We start from the raw sequence: 20,804 nt of genomic DNA on the forward strand, positions 1-20,804 counted from the left end.
GAATTTGGTCAGCAGAAGATTGGATTATAAAGGATCAGTCAGCTAGACTTCAGCCCTTCCCATTGCCTCCCTCCCGCAAAATACAGGGTTTGGAAAAATAAGCAGTGTTTATTTACTAACAATGACATAAAATACATCTTAATATATTTTTATTTCTTTACAAATTAAAAGATGCATTGGAAAAACAAGTGAAGAAAATGAAAGGTTCATTTATGATTTCATTTCCACCCCCACACCCCCCAATATTAATACTAGAAATTAGTATTTGTGGAAGTCTGTGGTTGCTGTGCCTTATATTCCTGGGAAGTTCTTTTTCTCCTCTGGTTAAAAATCCTCTAGATTTTTTTGGTTGGAGGCAGTTCGTGGAGTAAAAATTCGGCCACATTCATACAAAAAAGCTGAAGGTTCTGTCAGCTACATCTTGAAAGAGTTTCTCCATTATAATTTTCATACTCCCCTTTCGGTGTAGTGATGGGAGGGAAGACAAACTAGCAGCATTAGACGAAAAATGAATTTATATACATGCTACAGGATATGGAACTAAAACCACAGCCAGATATTTTTCTGATCTTAACAAGGACTTTCCTCTGAAATATCAAGCCCAGATAATACGTTCTCTAATCCACCCACATTCTTCCTTCCACTTTTAGTGCTACTGGTAGCTTAAACTCCTGGGTATTGTAAGAACACTTGTTAAGTGTTCAAGCTAAAATATACAAGCCCCCTTTCAAAAGTGAATAAACGAAGCCCTTAGAATTCTGAATTTGATTTACACTCGCTCCCTCTTCACAGGAGTATTCTCATCCACCCTTACAGAATAGAGCAGCAGAGTGGCCAAAGTGGATGGATTAATCTGTCTGAGGTATTTTAGTTTAACAAACAGGCTTATAAAAAGGTTTTGTGCAAGCTGATCAGTAGGTAGAATGGGGGAGGGTATAAACATCCAGTAATGAGACTCTTCACTATGGCCCAGATGCTTTCAATAAGTGAAATCAGGTACTTGCAATACCTACTACAGTACAGTCTAAATCTTAGTATTTGTATCCCCTTCCTTGTATTCCAGGATACAAAGCAGTCTTAAATTTGCATCAGTATAAATCAAATTCCTGCTTGTTTGCTATGATTCACAATAATATTGTTGAAAACGGCCACTTCCTTATCATCCAGTTCCTAGACAGCCCCACATCACCTTGTTAAAAGTATTTTCTGCTTAAGGTTAAGAGGCTTTTGTTCCCACCACCATCTGGATAGACAGGTAAGCTCTGCAGGAGAGGCCATGGAACATGGATTGAGTAGGACATTAGAGCTGTGCAATGAGAAGGAAAGGAGTCACCACACACGCCAATGGGAAGCACTGTCTCTACCCCTACGCTGTTCAGAAGCTGTTGATTGTTGCTCACTGAACTACTACTTACTCCATTACAGATCTGCACAGCAACTTATAGTACAGGGAAGATTGTGGAAAGAAGTTTGCCCTGTTACCTCCTGGCTTACCACTCTTTTCCTTTTTCATGGATTTCTGGTTCAGGCAGCCACATGATACATTTGTGCTCTGCAACGTCATGATTCCTTCTGAAGAGGAGACAGAAAATGTTTGGCTGCTCCAGCTCCCATCACCTGACCTGCCTCTTGTCCTCCCCACCTGCACATCCTCTTCACACTTGGAGCATGCACACGCGCCCATACAAACACACAGCAACTACCAGAAATTTTGAAGAGTTATCGCGTTTTCACCCAATGTTGAATCATGTACAGTGAACCAAAAAAACTACATTCATTACGACAGGATTAGCGAGCATGGGGGGGTGGGGTGGGGTGGGTGTGTGAACTCCTGCCAAGCACAGGAAACAATTCAGATGCAAGTAAAAGACCTGGTATCAAAGGCCTTTTTTTTTTTTTTTTTAGCCCTCACCAGGAAAATTTTTCATCTCTCATACGGGACTGGGAGAAGTTGAAAGGATTTCTGCTTATGCAATGTGTATTAAAAATTATGGAATTGTACAGATTTCTATGTTGTCCTTTTGGAGGGCGCTGGGCCTTCTGATCAGGTCATTAGTGGAGACTGAAATGTCACTGCTGAGTTCCAGCATCACTCCCTCCTCTAGCTCAGTAGCTGCCGAATCTCCTTGTGCATGTGACACAGGAAGTCCACATATGAAGCTCCCCCACTTAGGCTCTTGTCCTCCACCAGAAAGTGTTTGAACAGCATTTCCAGCTTATCTTCTTGCTTCACAATTATTAACTACAAAAACCAAAACAAGAACAAAACCAACAGTGAGTAGTTAGCAGAATTATGTTCTTGGAAAAAGGAGCAAAAAGGTAAATAGCTCAAAAATCCAAAAAGAGATAACCAGAATCACAGCATATATGGCTTATGTGCTTTGACTTCTGTAACTAAGCTGGGTTAAGTCTCAATCCTTTCTAAACAGAAGGAAAATACCATGTACATGGTTTGTGCAGTAGTATATTATAATAGGTCTGAAAAAAATTAGTTTTAGAACTATGGTAAGCACAGAACTCCAAAACTAGTAACAAATTTTCTTTCAGATCCTTGAAAACTTTGTTTGAATTACATTTATGAAATCAGGAAGAATAAGTTCAGCATTGCAGCATTACCAGGCATCACCTGCTCTACTAAAAGGGAAGGGGATTTAAAGCTATGAATGGGGGACAACATTTTTACCTTCATGTAGCGGGATCTCTGCACTTGAAGCATGTCAACAATAGATCGTACTTTCTTTGAAAAGGGGTTTTCCAAGACAGGCAGGGTACTCTGGAATGAAAGTTATCCAATCCCCATTAGTCACACGAAGTAGAGGCAAGATTAAACAAAACTCAGCAGTTTTGTCATCTTACGTAAGGGTAGAGATGCATCTACCCCCACTGACATGTAATCTCTTTGATCTCAACTAGTTAAAAGAGAATGTAACATGATATCAGAATTAAAGGTCAATTATTCATTCCATTTATGTATTGACTGTTTTCCTCACTGTCAGTGGAGATGTGGAATGTCAAATAAAGCTAGATAAAAACATGCCTGACGTGCCCAGACTAGGGACATTTCCACTAGTTTCACATCTGTGCTTCTCTTGTTCCCAGTATGAAAAATTTAACACTATTTTCTCAGCTTTCTTTCTCATTGTTCTAAATTTTGGGCTACTATCACAGACACTAGCTCCTGCACTGCCATCCAGCTCACCAAGGCGCTGCTAATCTGACTGAAGGATGACACTCCAAAGAGGTTCTGGATCAGGCCTTGCTGCACGTTGACTCCCACCCACACAAAGATGTTTAGCCCATTCTCCAGCAGGTATATGTCACCCTTGGAGAGACGTTCCTCTGAGTTCCGGATTGCTGCTGGCAAGGAGTCACTGTTGACATCTGCTTTGGTCTGTTTTAAAGTGAAATAAAAAACAAAACAAAACAAAACAAAAGTTATAAACTAAGAACATCTTATGAAATCCTGAAGACTTCTGCTACTAAGACCCCAAAGGTGTTCTCATTTCTAGGACTCATAAGACTGCAATAGCTGTGACTGAAGTATCATCTCCTTAGCTTATTTTTCTTACTGAACATGATACACAAGCAGATCAGAGACTCTTTGTCAGCAAAAGAGAACGTAAGGCTTCTGTGAAATTACTCTGTAGTTCCAATATTGCCTCCTGGAGTAGGAATGTAATTAGTTGTTAATGTTATTCCAGTAACTATGGTACTGAAAAGTCAGAATAGTACATGGAGTTGCCCTGCAATGATGAAAATTACTACAAAAAATTACAAGAAGCTTCATGACTTTTAAAAGACGATGAAAGGGTCAAAAGTGTTGTTTTTGCCACTAGTCCTATGCTCATAGCTCAGGAAAAAAATTCCCCAGTAAATTCACAAGATGTAGTAATGCATCTATCACTGAGTGGAATAAATTGAAGTATCCCAACAGATAGCAGATCCCAAATCCTTCTCAAATTGCTTTCCCTTGCTAAAATATAAATGCCAGTCCTTACAATGAGTAAAGACAACAACAAGTCTCAAGAATATCCTGAATTACTCACCAGGGGCAAAAGCCTGGGATAAAAGAAAACATTTGTTTCTGCCACATCCATGGATGTGACTAACTGACGAATGTAGGCACGGTCATCTGTTGTGACCTCTGGACCAGGCTGAAGGACATCACTCTTCAACACACAATTCAAGTACACAGGAAGCAGCTTCATGCATTCAGGGAGGATCAGCTACAAGTCACAAGCAGACAGAAGTTGGTCAGCTGTCTTGCTGAATAAGCTTATGCCTGACAAAACAAGGCTTGCATGAACCAACAAAGTGTGAGGAGTGAAAGCTGATAGTCTAATCCTGGGCTCCAGACAGATGTCCAAGAAGCCATTCTCAACTATAGTTTTACTGCAGTCTCTCTACTTCCCTGAGTCTTCTCTTTGCAAATTTCTGCTGAGCAAAGCAATTGACTTTTTTTGATTCAGCAGGTTAAGTAGGAAAAAGCTCTCATCACCTTTTAATACACAAGCCTATGATTCAAGTGAAAGCATCCAGAGTTTACCTGGCCAGCAGAAGAGGGACTAGCACAGTTCTTTCGATAGCAAGCTAGGATCTGGGCACACTGGTTGATCAGTGCATCTCGTACAGTCTTTACTGGACTATTCAGAACGCCACGATATGCTGCACAGAAAGAGGAAAGAGATGGACAGCTATCAAGTGATTACTCATGAAAAGTAAAAAAAAACAACGCTACTTCCACAAAGTAAATTTAAACAACTACTGTTTATGAAAGTCTTTTTTCCCCTCCCCTTCAAACTTGTGGGAAAGAGATGACAAATTCCTGCTAAAGATCTGAAGAAGCTCATTTACTTGGTTTTATTACATATTCTTCAACTCTCTATCTCCCATGTACTTTAAAATACACTTAGTCATACATGAAAGCATGAGGTACTATAAAAACTCCTTTTATAGCCTGGCCATCTTTCTTTAATGGACTGAAAATGGACTGTTTCTTACATTTTAATAGCAATAAACATACACAACTCTAAATCTCTGCTGGATTTGTAGGCTTTTACTGATAACTAGGAAGGGTAAATAGGGCACAACGCATAAAAGTATGACATTTAACCCAGATCTATGAGCAAAGGCCACCATTTCCTATTGCCAGAGCAAAATTCTGGAACAGTCAGAGAACGAACTAAACCAGTGCAAAAATAAATACAAGGATGAATTCAGATAGCTGTCAACACAAACCTCTATTAATAAAATTTAGACAAGAATTTGTATAAAGGATAAGCCTACACCCTCTATCCATACCTCTCATCCTAAGCAACAATACTATCATCACAACTTTATGCTCTTTTCCATAAATGACTGAAGTATCAGGATTGCCACCTGATATTTGATGCAAAGAGAATTAACAGGTGGTGTTGGGTAATAACAGGCATTTTAACAGCAGTTAAAGGTTGCAGTTCTTGTTACCATATTTACCCTTACCATATTTAGCCAAGTAATTGATGAGAGTGTCTGTCTCACAGTTTCGGTAGAGGTCAGCAAGCTGTATGCAACAGTTTAAGGAGAGGTTGTGAATGCGGAGTCGTCGCTGTCCCGCGCAACTTGTGTATAACAGAGCACACTGTAGAAGACAAAAATGCCAGAATACAGAAAAATTAGGTCCAGCTACAACAAGAAAGGCAGGGCCTGAATATAATTCAATAAAAACTAGGACTCAGATACCTAAACAAATAAGATAATTATGTAAAAGACTTGCACAATAAGCTAAAAGCATATGCTAAGAATCAGGGTCAATGAAAGAACAAGCAGCAATGTTAGCAGTTTATATTAAGGCAACTGGTCTTGGAAAATAGATTGTAGTTTGAAGCAATCTAGCTCACCCTGAGAACAAGGATGCTCAAAGGTTAAGGGTATAGTAAGGGGCAGAAGAAAAGAATGAACAGTTCCTTGAAGGAGTGTCTAATACTTCAGTTCAGAGCAACCTCATCCTCTCCTGCAACTGGCACTGCCCCCAGTTGAGATTTGGTTCTGCCTTGACACAGTTTTGTTGACAATTCTAAATTGTCAACTCAGTTCTTTCTCCTAGAAAGCCTCCCCCCTCACCTGAAGGAGTGCACCACTATCTTCACTCAGTTTGTCATCGTGCTTGAATTCCACTGTGATTGTTTTATCACAGTCCAAACCTGCCATCTCTACATCAGTTGTGTTGCTCATATAGAAAGCTCCAAAAAAGTCAGTTGCTCGAATACCTAAAAAAGAAAAAACCCCAACGTGAACCACAATTTTCAACAGAATAACAAGACAGCCAGCCTTTGGAGCCCTGAAAATCCTGTCATCGGTGACACTAAGTTATCTTGACAACACTAAGTTATCTTGATAGATTTCAGCAGGTATCTTTGCTCTAAAAAAGTCTCAGAATTTCAAAGCTTTAGCAGAGCTTTTTGCATAGCCTAATCTCAAGATGTTTTAAATTAGGGAAAAATCTATTGCTTCCCATATAACATGCTTGAAGTGATCAATTTATTAAGACTCATTCATACTAACACCCACCTGTGCTTGTGCGAACTCTCATTACAGCATCAAATCCCACTTCTTTCTGGACATCTCTTCTCAAGTCATTCAGGAACCTATCCTGGTCTGTCTCCAGCTAGAACACAAGCAATAATTCAAGTTTCATACTCTCATAAATCAGAGCTGCTCCATAAATCATAAAGTAATTTAAAAACAGGTACTATCTCCTGCAGTCTCAGTCTAAAAATCAGGCATCATAGAGGGCTCAGTGCCCTGCTAATAAAATATTGTGCTAAAAGGTAACAGCATAGCTTTTCTTGTTGTTGTTTTTGTTATTAATAGATATATTTTGTGTAAAGACATAAAGCTAACTAAATCATTTTGGTGAAAATCTTGAAATTTAAGTAGCAATTTATTTCCAAAGAAGTACTTGTTCACTATGGTTCACACTGTGAAAAAGAACTCTTAACTAAACAATAATCCTTATTTACATCAAATACCAGTCTGAGTCAATGTCACTCTCACCTGGAAATAAGCATACTTATAAATAGATCCTCCTGTCTGGTAAGTTACTACACCTAGTGTCGCCACATCCAAATACTGGTTTGGAAACAGGAACAAATCCACACAGCAGCCCTGGGCCACACAGTCCTTGGCCAAGTTGTTGTAAAAGCTTGTCTGTGGTTGAAACAAAGTCTAGGAAAGGAAGTCAGAGATGACATCAGAAGTTTGTGGTATGAAAAGGAAAGTGAGATCCCATTTATAATCCCAGTCAATACACTTTTATACTTTAAGTCTCTCTTCAGGGAAATTAGGATCATATAAATTCTTCCTGACCTTGCCTTTGAAGAACTGTTGAATATTATGAAATTACTACACATTCTGCTTTAATTGTAAGCTCAGCACATTTACTTTAACCCAGCTATGGTATTTTATCCTGTATAAGAATCTAGACCTCTCTCTTCTTGTTCTCATACCAGCACTGTCCTTATGATGTCAAGTCTACACAGCTCTGCTTGAGAACAGAAGATAAGAGTGCAATGTTAAAAGATATTAGCTGGGATGGTTACATTACGTGCTACCCTTGTAATTTTTTTAATGTTGTTTCAGAGTTATTTTATCCCATAAAGAGTATAATATAGACCTGTTATGTAAGCATCATGCAAGTCATTATTACCTTCTCCTTATCTGTGTTGATCAGTTTCTTGTCATCCCTGTTCTTTAACTTCCCTGGGGCCTCTGCAATGGGCAGAGAGGTATGGAAAATGAAGAGCTTGCCAGCACACTCAGCTGCCTGCAGGAAAGCGAGTGCAATAGCACAGGTTAGAACGATTACAAAAACGGTAAGGGAAACCGTGATTCAAGTACAAGCATTCAAGCATCCTCTTTTCTTCACTTCTTTATGTCAGGAAGGCTCTCTATCAGATACACAGGCTCAGCACGTGGTTACTTCAGTGGTATCCAATACAGGGAGCACAGCTTACTTGTCAGTTACAGAAAAGCAAGCTTCAGTTCTATTGGACCTGCGCTAGTTCCATGGCAGGAAGAAAAGGACTGGCTCCAAGGAGACACAGAGCAGTAAGCAGGACTCAGCTACAAAAGGTTTTGCGCAAAGGTGTTAGACTGTTTTCTTCTCTGATTTGCAGCTACTGAGTTTGTGTAAAAGAGTCACAGAAATGGCAAAGGATTTTGTAATCTGAGCTTCAACAGAACATTAATTTTAAATCAATAACCTATGTCACCACTAGCCAATGTTTAGTAGGTTATTTTCTCTGACACAAGCAGTATGTAAACAATCAATTAGTAATGTATATTATTTCTTGACTGAGCAATTGTCATGAAAACTGAGTTTAAGAGAGACTTCTAAGGACTTACATGACAGACAAATAGAGCTATATGAACAGTTTCGGATGGAATCATACAGGCAGTCAATTCTATCAGTATATACAAGTCAGAGTTAGAACATGCATGTAATTATCTGGATGAAGTACTGGAATGGAAGAACTTTAGGAAAGGTTTACTTGGTTATCACATTGTTGCGGGCAACTTCAACAGATTGTATTCTCTCCTTTTATTTAAGATTATACCAGAGCTTCAAGCACAGGATTAGAAAGACACCATATTACAGAACTCCTCAATGAGACATGATGGACTTCAGCACTTGGTTTTAATGTTGGAGGTTTTTGAGTTTTGTTTGGTTTTTGGTTTTTTTTTTTTGTAGGTTCTGTAAACTGTTCAAAGCAAAATGCAGCCAGGTAACTGAGAGTAAGCCAGATGTCTTGTACTGTGAGCAAAAAATCACTAAAAAAAAATTGGGTAGAGAACAGATAGATAGCTACATAGAACCAGAGGTACATGCACTTGAAGAATGAGCCAAGTACTCCCTACATGTACTGCACCTACCACAAAATGACTATGAAAAACTTACAAATTGTCTTATTAGTGTGTGTTAGCAGAATATGAACTTCAGAGTACTCAGACTGAAAACAACTTCCTGTGACAATGCATTTACTAACCTTCAGCGCCTCCAGCCCTGCTTGAATCACAGGTGCAAAAACAGTTTCTGTTTCTCTTGTGTCTGCAAACATTTCTGGAATCTGATCCAACAAACTAGCAAAGAACAAGAAAAAAGAGGAATTCAATATTCCATTTAATTGGAAAAGCCACAGTTGCAGTTGATGACCTAGGAGACAGAGGTGGTTTAAACAGAAGTCCCTAATATGTCTGTAAATTTTTATAATTTTTACGGTGTTTGGCATCTCATCATTTATCTGTGAAAAAAATGATGCCTTGTCATTCTTCATTGGCTTTTCTCATCCATATCCCCAGTGCTTGCTGCATAGCCTCAGCTGATGCCTGCTCCAATAGCTCTTCTGCATTCTTGCTCTTTTAACATATTCCAATATATATTGGTAAGTAAACTCTTAGGAAAGACTAGTGATGCTTGGCCTCTGTTTGCCAAGCATCCTGTGTACTATTCAAAGATTAATAGGTTTAATCCAGAGCTTTGTATTTATGTTTGTTAATGCACTACAGAATAGGCTAGAAATTTTCTTTAAAAACAAGCAGTGCCATGTCTAGTTCCCAAAACATAGTTAGCAACCAACACAGCATAATTTAATTACAGTTCAAGTATCATGTTAAACAGTCTGCCAAAACTTTGCTAATTTCTCTATCTTTCCTTTTAGATTTTATCTTCTCTATCCCACTCATTCAATTTTCTCCACAGAACCAAAATTAGACACCACTGTTGTCTCAGTTTTCAGTTATTTAGGCAGTTGCCTTAAAGATAGTGATTCAGTATTCTTACAACTTTCACTCTGCATCATTCTAGTTGTGTTTTGGTTTGGTTTTTTTTTCCCCAGAAATGCCCTTCTATACTAAATCTCCTTATATATACCTTCTGCCAGGCTGCACTACAAGCCAAATACACCCTTACCCCATGACTTTTCCCAACCTACTTTGCCAGCTTAATCTCAGAGTATAGGAAGTTAAAATACGTGGAGTGACTTCTAGGTGAACAACATGACAAATAAGCATGCAACACTTGAATCTACCAAACAAGAAGTTTACTACACACATTGTAAATCAATTCCCATTACCTGGCAATAACTGTCCTGGACTCGTTCACATTCACCAGAAAACCATCAAGGAGTGGCACAAACATATCTGCCACATCTGAGACAACCATCATTTGTGGCTGTGCCAATGAGCTCTTCACGTTATAGAAGTGTAACACTTTGTTGTAGGTGACAAAGCCTACTCGAATGGCTGATTCTTCCATGTTGCCTTCCCTGCAAGAGACATACTTGCCTTCACATCTAAGTAGGTAGTGAAATCATTACACAGAACCCAACACAATAGGGATAAGGGAAAAATGAAAGGAAGGAAAATTTATCTTCACCTAGAAAGGTATTCAGAAAGATGTTCTGCTTGGCCTTTTTCTAAAGAAAAGCTTGATAGGATTATCAAATAATTTTCTAATTTCTAGCTTCTTTTAAAGGGAAAAAGTGACAATTTTCCCCATTTTGACTGGTTACAGTAGTACACAATATACCTACCTGGGCAGGTAATCTAGGAGTGACTTTAATTCTTCACATATTAGCCTCACTAAGCCACTCTTCACAGCATTGTAAGACACATCAATCATGAAAATGAAAGCAGGTGGACTGGGAAACTTGTTATTCTGTGGAAGAAAGGGAAGAAGTCACATTATGGCCATGTAATACAGCCCATGTAACAGCTCTGTAACACGGACAAATGAATGCTGGTCAAAACTCTAATAGCTTTCATGTACTTTTCTACTCATGAGCAGTAATCTTTTCTTCAGATCATTCTCCCATCCCTGCCCAACTAACAGTCATGTAAGCACACTGTGCTTGAAATGGACTGGCATTGCATGCCCTAGACTGATTTTACCATTGCTCAGTGAAGAACAGGCTAGTTATAACCAAATCATCCATTTACATGACTAGGCCAGATAGGGAAGTAGACAGGGAAGTTTCCTGCCAGTTCTCAAGACTTTGGAAGACTTGTTATAGGTGATTTCATCAATATAAAGCAAAATATTTTCCTCTCTGAGAACTGCAACCTTTCCCTTCTACTTAAATATCAGGTTTGCTTTGGGAAGGAAAAAAATTGTTTCAGTCAACAGTTTTCTGAAGTCTATAGGTCATACTGGAAGGAGCACACAGCAAAAACAAAACAGAAGAACTTTCAAAAAAGCTGGGAAGATTGCATCTTGTTTGAAGTAAAAATGCTTCTTACACTGTTAGAAGCAAGAGAATTGGTTTTTCCCTTAACTCAAAGTAAAGCTGAGGCATCAGAAGGCAACCAGTATAAAGTTGCAATATTTAGACACCTATTTTCCCAGCATTTATTTCAGCAGTGATGTAAGTTGATTTAATAAGCACCTTGCATGTATTTTTCCTATTCCTTAGAAGTTAATTATTATTTAAATCTTTAATTTATAAGTAAACCAGCTCTGACAATATATATTTCCACACTACTCTTGTGTTTTTAACTAGTAGGGCTGTATTTGAAGTTCAGTAGGTAAAGTCTGTCTTGGGCAACAGGTGGCACATTGCATAGTTACTATAGTACTTTCCTGAATCTCTCCTACATTCTCCTTCTGCCCCAAGGACTACTGCAAGAGAGTCCCTCCTGCTAAAGTAACAGCAGCTATAGCTGCTTATATAGCTCCAGAAGAGAATGACAGAGGCACCTATAATAAAATTATATTATGCCATATGTGATCAAGACTTCCTCTACTTTGAGAAGTAAGCAGACATGCACATTATTTTACACAATGAAGTGGGTTGGATTAATGCTGTTAATTATGTCTGCCAGCTAGAAAGCAGCCCCAGACAATTCATGTCATTCTTACTTTTAGGAAAATAGGCTTTTTATTTAAAAACAAAACAAAATACATTAATAAACACATACTACCGTACCTTGCAATAGTCTACTGTTGCTAGAAACTCATAAGACCCCAGCGATAACTCAGGTCGGTCATAGAAGTCTACTCGTTTTCCAGTATGATCCAAATGCTGGAAGTAGTGAGGTGGCACTGGGAAAGGAAAAATCATTAAGTTCAGTGACACACCCATGATAAAACACTGTGACTAGAGAGCTAACATGACAACAGCTGTTTCAAATAAAACGCCAGGAAAGCTAGCTAGCACTCTGTGCTAGCATGCAAGTATGACTAAAAATATTAATGCAATTTAAGAGCATCATTAAAGCCAAGAAATACAGGCAAACTGCTCCCAGTTTGTCTTATGCACCAGGTGGCACACTGTTTCATATCAGAAATGTCACTACAACATGCTCTTAGGATTCTTCTGAAGGATTTAGTCCAAAGGAAAAATACAAAAATCTTGTATAAGTAGTAACAAATGACTTACAATAGAGTTTGAGGCAAACTACAGGCTACAACATTACTGACTTAATTCAGGCTTACTAAAAGATTGAGCTCCTTATTTTGCTGAGTTAGCTTTTTCCTTCCCTTCCCATGCTGCACAAGAGTAAAGCATTCTAGGCACTCTGCCATAATCCTTTTGTCAGAATAGACAGGGTACTTCTTACAGTAGACTGTAAAGCATTAAGGAGGAGGAACTGGAAGTGTAACCACGTGCTCAGCACCCAGTACTTTTGTGCTGGTACCAGGCATCAGAAAATAAAATGGGAGTTAAGCTAAGTTTTCACCTACATAAGTCAGCTGCAGAAACAAAGAAAGCATTTGTCTTGTGCCCCATGAACTACCATGACAGAGAGTCCCTCCTGCAGAATTGCTAGGGTAACAAAATTTATTTCAGTTATAGCTGCTTATATAGCTCCAGGGGAGACTAAAATGAGATTATCTGTAATGATAGTATTCACCATGTTTAAATTATTCTAAACATTCAAAGTTTCAACAGTTCAAAAGAAAACAAAGTGATATCATTATGACTATATATATATAAGCACCTATCATTCTTCTCTCTAAGTACACATCCAGTACAAGCTAATTACCTGATTGTTTTTTGCAGAGAAAGCAGAAATTGTTTTCAAGTATTAGGTACAACTACATTGGGCTTTGCAGCATTGCTTTCATCAGCAGTCTCTGAGCATCCCTCCCTTTTCTGCCCCTGCTCAGTTTTTACAGGTACAGACATTCATACAGCTGCTGCGTGGGCAGGGACAGGGAATGCATGCAGGCTGAAAATCACCAGACAAAAAAGTTTTTTGAAGTTGGCCATTTCTAACCCCCATCAGCTTCCCATTTTGGTTTGTACAAACAGTTGTACAGCATAACCAAGGTGATAAGAACAAACAGTCCATTAAAAGCCATCAGTGCTACCAAATGAAACACTCAAAATATCACCATAAGGTTTGTTGTACCTTACATTCCACTGTGCCTTCAAAACAAATCTACAGATGTCATGCTATGAGCAGCACATAGTGACTTCTGCTTAAAATGAAGCATGTTTTATATTAATTTAGAAGAGCAACCAAGATTAATTGGCATATATTAGACACTGCTATTCAGCTGCAGCAGATTTAGCTGCAATCTCATCTCTAAGCAGTGTTTAAACAGGCTTTGTGAGAAAAAAACTGAGAAAAAAAAATCCTAACTCATGCTACTGACTAGATGTACATCTCAGTCTGTCACAGAAAAATGTAAATTTGAAATACCCTAAGAAAATAGCATAAATAATTTTTCAGACCAGCATACATTATGCTACAAGCACCTCATGTTAAAAATTTGGTACAATAATACTGCAATGCATAAGCACCTGCTTAATTTGAACATAATTTCAGAACTGAGCGCTGAACATGTTTTATAATGAATTTTTTTACAAGACTAAACACACGTTAAAGCATAGTATATATTATAAATGATCATAACATGATAAAGATTTATTTGCTTGCATCTTGTTCAAAGATCACTCCAATAGAGCCTAGAGACCGATTTCCAGAAGAAACCTTACCCTCAGTGACACAGCTGCAGAAACAACACTGGAACCTCCTTCCACCCTCAATGAATTGCATAAAAGGGCACATATAAGCCTTGCACCTATTACATCGGACAGGACCAGATTCTCCATGGTCTACCAAATAAGGAAGGGTCTGTGGAAGCAGGGGAGAAAAATGAAAAGAAAGGTCACATGATGATGAGAAAGAAGTGACCACACATATTGCAGAGCTTAAAACCATCTCCCTGTACATTGCATAGGATTTAGCACTTTGGCAGCTATGGAAGAGAGCGCAGGGGGTGAGGGAAGCCTGAACAAGTATTTCATAAATACTTTTTAACTCAAGCTCTAGCACAGCAGTTCTTTGCGGGCTGCAGTAATTAATGGACTATCCCACTTAGACACAAACAGGTACTTCAGCATGGTGCTGCACTACCTTATATACTAGCCTGCTTGAGGAGCATAAGCTTTAGCAGGAGTACCACACCACACAGCACAGATGTATCCCAAGTGAACATGAAAGACTGAAGCCATGCAAAGAATGGCTGCAATAACCTCATGGGAGCGAGCATACAATTTTACATTTCATCACAGGTTGGTTTTTTTTAAAAGCAACTCTTCACCTCTTATATTTTTCCCTTGTAAAAAGCAAGCTTTCTGACAAAATAGAAGCCAGTCATTGCATTCCATATACTCAAGAACACAGAGCATCCAGACCATTTAAAAAAGTTTCAGCCAATACTTATTTTTGAAGTCCACCATGAAATACAGTATATCCATAAGTTCTGCTTGTCTTGATCCCATTGTACAGCAAGTCCTCAAAACTGTTACGTAGCAATACCATTTTTGAACTATTACTGATAATATATTCTTTTTGCAGCCAAATCAGAATAAGATGCTTGGCAACTTCTGCAGCTTCTCAACCTCAGAATGAGCAGGAAGCACATTAAAATGGTTAAGACAGAACTTGTGCAAGCTACAAGCTGCATTCATAGTTCAAAGCATCTTTCATAACTAAGAATCTATCTCAAAAGAAAGTTTAACTACTTACTTCTAAATTTTCTGACACTAAAGGTGTCCAGTCTTAATTCTCTCAGTCACCCTAAACCTCTGATCATGTTTAAGAGACAACATATTCATTGAGCAGGAACTGAGCAAATGCTCTAGTCACTTTCTTCCTCTTCATGCCACAGATGTGTCCCATCTCTCATTTAACCCCATTAATCATTTATTGACAATACAATGGTTATGCTGCCAGCATTTCTCAGCTCCTTATCCCCAAGGCTGACCTCCTCAGGGGAAACAAAATTTCAAGTTTTCTAACTGCCAGGCAATGTTGGTATTGTACTTCCACACAATAAGCTTTTTTCCTCAGCCTCTCCCTCAGTAACATGCATGCAAACAAACTACAAGGGTGCTGTAAACTTGCAGTGCTATGCATGATCTTCCTGTAACCACTTACTCCCAGAAAGCACAGAGATAGTTCTTTCTGAAGCCTCAAGCTTTGCTTTCTGAACTGTGCATTAACATAGGGCAAAGGTCCTGTATCTGGCAACCAGGTGCTGAATTTTTATATATTCTAGATTTATCTGAATGCTTTATTTTCATGAGACATTTATCCTCTCATTAGTGATATGTTAAGCTTCAGCTCTATTTACAGTCTTATTGCTCTGAACAGCTGAGCCTTCATCTGTTGCAAGGGGCCCTCCACAGGGAGTTTGCCCTTGCCATAAAGAACTTCCCAATGCTAGAAACTGACCGGTCTCCAGGGCAATTTTCCAATCCTAGCCATGTTTTTTCTGGATATCACAAATGTTTGTTCAAAGCATAAACACGCCAGGAGACCTAACAACTAGTTGTTTGTAAAGCTTCTCTAAAAGTGTGCAGCTCCACAAGCCTCCGGGTTTCTCAAATAAGACCACATTCTCGTACTGTGCTCCTTTTAAACTCCAACCACAATACAGCAATATAGGAATTAACTTCACTACTCAGTTTTATCACAAAACAGTTTTCAAAATCAAAACCATAGTTCAGGAACATTAATGAAATGCAACAGGAAAAAACCACCCTTAAAACCCAGAGGATATTCTTTTCCTTAGTAGATGCTAAAGTTTAACAGGGCACGGGATACTGCAAACATATGTATTCAAATTTAACCAGCGTATTCTTCTTTATATCACTGCTCCAAGCAGGCTAACACTACACAGTAGCCAGATTATTTAGAATATTTTATAAAATTTCTAGCTCTGTGATAGTCTTGAAGCTTTCATGTTCTCAGCAAGCAGACAAAGTGGGTAAAAGGCTAGCTAGCCACACATTACACCTAGAAGTAAGTTAGTGCACAGAGCAAGGGCAGAAATACAAGTGCAGCTCCGCAGTGCCCAGTACTGAGGCTTGTGCTGTCATAGCACACAGTGCTGTGCATGTATATTGGACAGCTTAACCAGTGTGCAATTGCACAACTTGATATCCTAGGAAAGACTTAACATCAATGATTAGTAACCATTTAAATACTTTAGGCCAAGAAAGAAATTGAGATCAACTGGAAGTGCATGCATTTGTGACCATCCTAATATTTTGGTCATTCATTCACAGTGTTTGACAGTTACTGCAAAAAAGCTGAAATTATCACCGTGATCAAAATATGAAATGTTTTGAACACAACGTTCTTCTGCCTTACAGATCTCTGCCACACACTTGTGGGAGAATCAATGTTTACCTAGTCTTCATTACCTGAACAGTCCTTCTCAACGTATCTGTTAAATGTTGACATTTAATAGCATTCTCCTGACAAGTTCAGAGTGCATACAGTGCCTATGTAACTCTGCATATGATTCTCACCTCCTCTGGGGGTAGAGTAGCCAGCGGTTTTATGACAGCAGCTAGGGGAACTTGGGACTGTTTGGCCATATCTGAGGTGCAGGGAATATTGTAAGATGTGCATCTTATGTAGCGGGGGCTTGCGTTACCTGGGGAACAAAGAAAAAATTCCCACAAATTTCAGTACAAGTTAAATTTATATTCAAGAACAGAAACAGAGATACCTTCAGTTGTGTTGTTAAGCCCCAGAGACTAAGAGCCTACCTAAACAATCAATTAATTTCAATCTATGCAAAACCTGAATTCCAAACAAAGTGCCTCTTTAGGACTAACTACGTATAATAGAAGCCCTTAAGTCAAAACAAATGAACTTGACTCCACATCAACTTAAACCTCTAAAAAGGTATTCCTGTTTCATTCTTTTGCAGACTAAAATATACTATGGGCAGAAAACAACTCAAACATTTCTATTGTTTGATTTTGTAATTTTGGCTGAAGAGTAAAGCACCTGATTGTATTATCAGATTCTGAAGTTTTAAGGGAGCTTTAAATCTCAAAAAAAGCATGGGAAATTAAAAAGATTAAATATCCTTTCTCTTTGAAGTCCATGGACCAACTGACATTCCACTCAATTCAAAAAAATACAGTTCCCAGTCCAATTCAAATGATATTGCTAGTAAATTTCAGTTCTTAACTGTTGTTGATATAGCTCTTCAGAAGAGGCTTCATTTGCTGCTTTCTGATATCCCTGGTAATGCTGATCCCAGGTACCTGCCCTGGAAAACATTTTTTTTTCACTTGCGAATTGCTTACTAGCTACCAAGCAATGAGGAGAATCTAAATTGAGATCAAATCAACACAGGACTTGAAGCTAAGCTTCTGTTGGTAAAACACATATCCCCAGCCACTGAATTCCTCAAACTTTTCCTTGAAAGACATAGACAGTTCTGTCATTGACTCTTCGGGGTTTCTGTTTTATTTGTTTGTTTAGGAAAAGAAAAATATTTCACCTTGATCCTTGACCAAGAAATTCGTAGTAACAAGAGGTGGGACCTGCCCTCTCACTCCAGTGACAAATGGTTCTGACCCACGGTTACTTCTGTCATCTTCAATCACTTGAATCTATGATGAAAAACACCACATTAATATTTGGAGGCTTGGTTTCAAAGTACTGTAAAATACAAAATTTATATCTGTAAGGCAGTGAAAAGGGGACCCGAGGCAAACATTACTATCTCTAAAAATAAGAAGTCTAAAGCAAATAAGTTTTGTCAAGCAGTCACCTCTCAGTTTGATCTCGAATAGTACTTAATGACTAACAATAAATAACATGTTGCAAATAGTATTTTTCCCCAAGTATTCTGAGTAGTAGCATATTTTGTGTTTTAAGGCCTGATCTGAACTCATAAAAGCCAAACACAGATCAAGAAAGGAATTTTGGTAGTATTCCCCTGTATACTGGTCCTAGCCAAATTAAAATTAGAAGCTTCTGTAAGCCTCAGGCTGAAGTTCTATAGATAACCTGGCTTTTCCTTTCTGTTATGTTTCCACTGTTTTCATAGTATGCATTTATTTCTAACCACTGTAACTCTGACCTAAAGACAGATGCTTCCAAGCTCCAGTGGAAGTCTTCATTACTCCATGGTGCTCAAGAGTTTGTGATTTGAATTCTGGGGATGTGGATAGTGAAGTTTCAATGGACTTGTCGATGGATCAAGCTTAAACATCAAAGCCAGCAGAAATCTTAAATTTCTTCGTATTTCAAATTCTTCATTAATGCAAATATGTTTAAGATATTGGAAATGCAATGAACAGTTTTACTTGACTAAAATATCCAGCAAATTGTAGTTATACACAGTTTTAACTACATTTCCATACTGCTGCCTGAATGAAAGCATTAAAACTAGCAATCATTCTTCTGATCTTACTTTGCCACCAAATACACATGCCTTTGCTTAGAGTAAATTGTGAAATGCCTAAGTTTGCATGGCAGAACTTCTACCCTTTCACTAAGGATTCTAAGTTGCCAGCAAAAAGCCTCCCATAGCATCAGACAGTGACTACTCCAGGATAAATGTCATCCCGTTTCAAAAGTCTATACAGACTGACATTGGTCATCTCACCCGCGGGTACCTGTTATATGACTATACGACCAACATTGACTAAACAAGGAAGAAGTGATACAAGGGTAACCCAAAGTCAAACGTGTTTTTTTATTTTCTTCCAATCCAAAAGGTAGCTGCTTTTTTCTTTCTTTTAGGTAAGATTCTCTACACATAAACATTAAATTTTCAAATTCAAAATTTAATGGTTATGTATGAGCACAGATAATGATAGAATGTTTATAGCTCCCCATGCCTCATATTAATCTACTAGAAGATTTAGATCAGTAATTAACATCAAAACAAAACAATTTTAGAACTTCAAAGCATTAGCCTGGTACTGGTATATCAACAAGAACAGTAATCAAGTTCTGTTCAAAACTGGTAGAAAACATGCCTACAAAGGCTCATGCTGTGTGTACATTAACATGACACACACATTCTATGGACAATTATACTGATGGCTTACACTGAAAATGCCAGTTGGAATCTGATGAAGGAGATATTCTAAAGATCAGACGAAGTGAGGGGAGACATTCTTCATGATCTGTTTCTGAATCAGTCTGCTTTCTATTGCCTCACCATTCATCAAAGAAGAGAAGATTTTAACAACCTCTTGTGGTGTAATGTTACTCATTTTGATAAGGCAAGCAGAAGACAGCAAGGAAAGGGTAAAGGATTAATGATGGTGGGTTAGTGAGGTGAAGTTCAGGTTTCAGGCATGCACAGATAGTCACCAACACACAGACTACAATTGACATATACAACACTTACTGGACTAGGAATTGCATCTGGGTCTATTCTGTGCCTGGGTTTCTGCTGAGGTGGCAGCTCATTAAGTTGCTTTTTTTAAAAAAATAAAAAGTAAGAGTGCCACAAAAAAAAAAAAAAAAGAAAAGAAAAGAAAAAGAAAAAAGAAAAGAGAATAATAAACCAAAAAGTAACAGTGTTACTTCTCTCTACCCAAACCTGTAGCACTGGAATTAGATACATTTAGACTTGGTTCATGCAACAGGAAACATCAGCTTCTGCAGCATACAAGGATCCCCAAACCAGCCTTGCCAGTATATTGGGCTTGGGCTCTGAACACATTGCTAACAAAGGTAGTGGCTCATGTGCTCATTTTGGTTAGAAATTGGGGATTTATGCTTTAAGAACATGCTAAAATGAAGGCAACTGATACAAGCCATTTGAGATCTCATTTAGTGTAAAAGAGAAGCAGACAAGCAATTAAAGGCTTCTTATATTCTACAAAAAAATACGGTCATAAACTTTACATAAACCTGGAGTCTAAACAGATAATCTTTTTTGAATAGCAATAACTTCTGAACAGCACCAGTCCAGACCTAAGATGTAACTCTACATTATTTTTATAGTTTTGAAGTAAAGTGATCGCAAGCACTGCACTGGAAAGGTTTCCTGTTATCAAATGACTGTGGCCTTCTGAGACAGTAACAGAACAGCATCAGCAGCAGTATAAAGAACAGCACAGTAGACTAGTGGCAATAATACTGCCAGGCTTAATATTACTCATCATTGCTAACCATTACATATCACTGCTCATCCTTTCTCAGAACCTCCATTCTGAAAGATAATCCCAATTTGAGAAGTTGTCCATATTTGACTGAAGTAGTGTCATGACTTAATGACCTCAAAAAACGCTAACCAGCTTTTTGACAGATTATAGCAAAAAGGAAAGAAAAAGCACTACAATCATCTATTAACCATATTTTAAACGTGGATCATACGGTTCATAGACTGTCACCTCAAAACCTGAAGTCAGTTCACCTTGGAAAGTCATTAAGAAAGAATCCAGAAATGGAGAAACAAGTTTAATCAAAGCCGTCAAGGATTCTCAAAATGTAACATAGTACAGAAAAAGACCTGAGGAGTTAGAGCATTGATTTGCATGTGC

At 38.3% G+C, this 20,804-nt stretch overlaps 1 protein-coding gene across 4 annotated transcripts in view; it reads right to left on the reverse strand.

The window, feature by feature from the left end:
- Positions 1-132: 132 nt before the first annotated feature.
- SEC24C (SEC24 homolog C, COPII coat complex component) overlaps positions 133-20,804 on the reverse strand; it is a 39,016-nt gene continuing 18,344 nt past the window's right edge. For 3 of the 4 annotated variants that reach the window (XM_069796347.1, XM_069796344.1, XM_069796345.1), the window contains 18 exons: positions 19,664-19,732; positions 17,798-17,909; positions 16,809-16,936; positions 13,983-14,121; positions 11,964-12,079; positions 10,572-10,696; positions 10,113-10,304; positions 9,027-9,120; positions 7,688-7,804; positions 7,036-7,206; positions 6,550-6,646; positions 6,103-6,248; positions 5,482-5,620; positions 4,547-4,665; positions 4,047-4,226; positions 3,200-3,391; positions 2,684-2,773; positions 133-2,242 (listed from right to left, as the gene is read on the reverse strand). In XM_069796347.1, coding sequence (XP_069652448.1) covers positions 2,102-2,242; positions 2,684-2,773; positions 3,200-3,391; positions 4,047-4,226; positions 4,547-4,665; positions 5,482-5,620; positions 6,103-6,248; positions 6,550-6,646; positions 7,036-7,206; positions 7,688-7,804; positions 9,027-9,120; positions 10,113-10,304; positions 10,572-10,696; positions 11,964-12,079; positions 13,983-14,121; positions 16,809-16,936; positions 17,798-17,909; positions 19,664-19,732 — 2,367 coding nt within the window. In that variant the 3' untranslated portion in view covers positions 133-2,101. The remainder of the gene's footprint in view (positions 2,243-2,683; positions 2,774-3,199; positions 3,392-4,046; positions 4,227-4,546; positions 4,666-5,481; positions 5,621-6,102; positions 6,249-6,549; positions 6,647-7,035; positions 7,207-7,687; positions 7,805-9,026; positions 9,121-10,112; positions 10,305-10,571; positions 10,697-11,963; positions 12,080-13,982; positions 14,122-16,808; positions 16,937-17,797; positions 17,910-19,663; positions 19,733-20,804) is intronic. The other variant, XM_069796346.1, reaches the window with a different exon arrangement.

Source organism: Haliaeetus albicilla, chromosome 11, assembly GCF_947461875.1.
Source record: "Haliaeetus albicilla chromosome 11, bHalAlb1.1, whole genome shotgun sequence".
NCBI lineage: Eukaryota > Metazoa > Chordata > Aves > Accipitriformes > Accipitridae > Haliaeetus > Haliaeetus albicilla.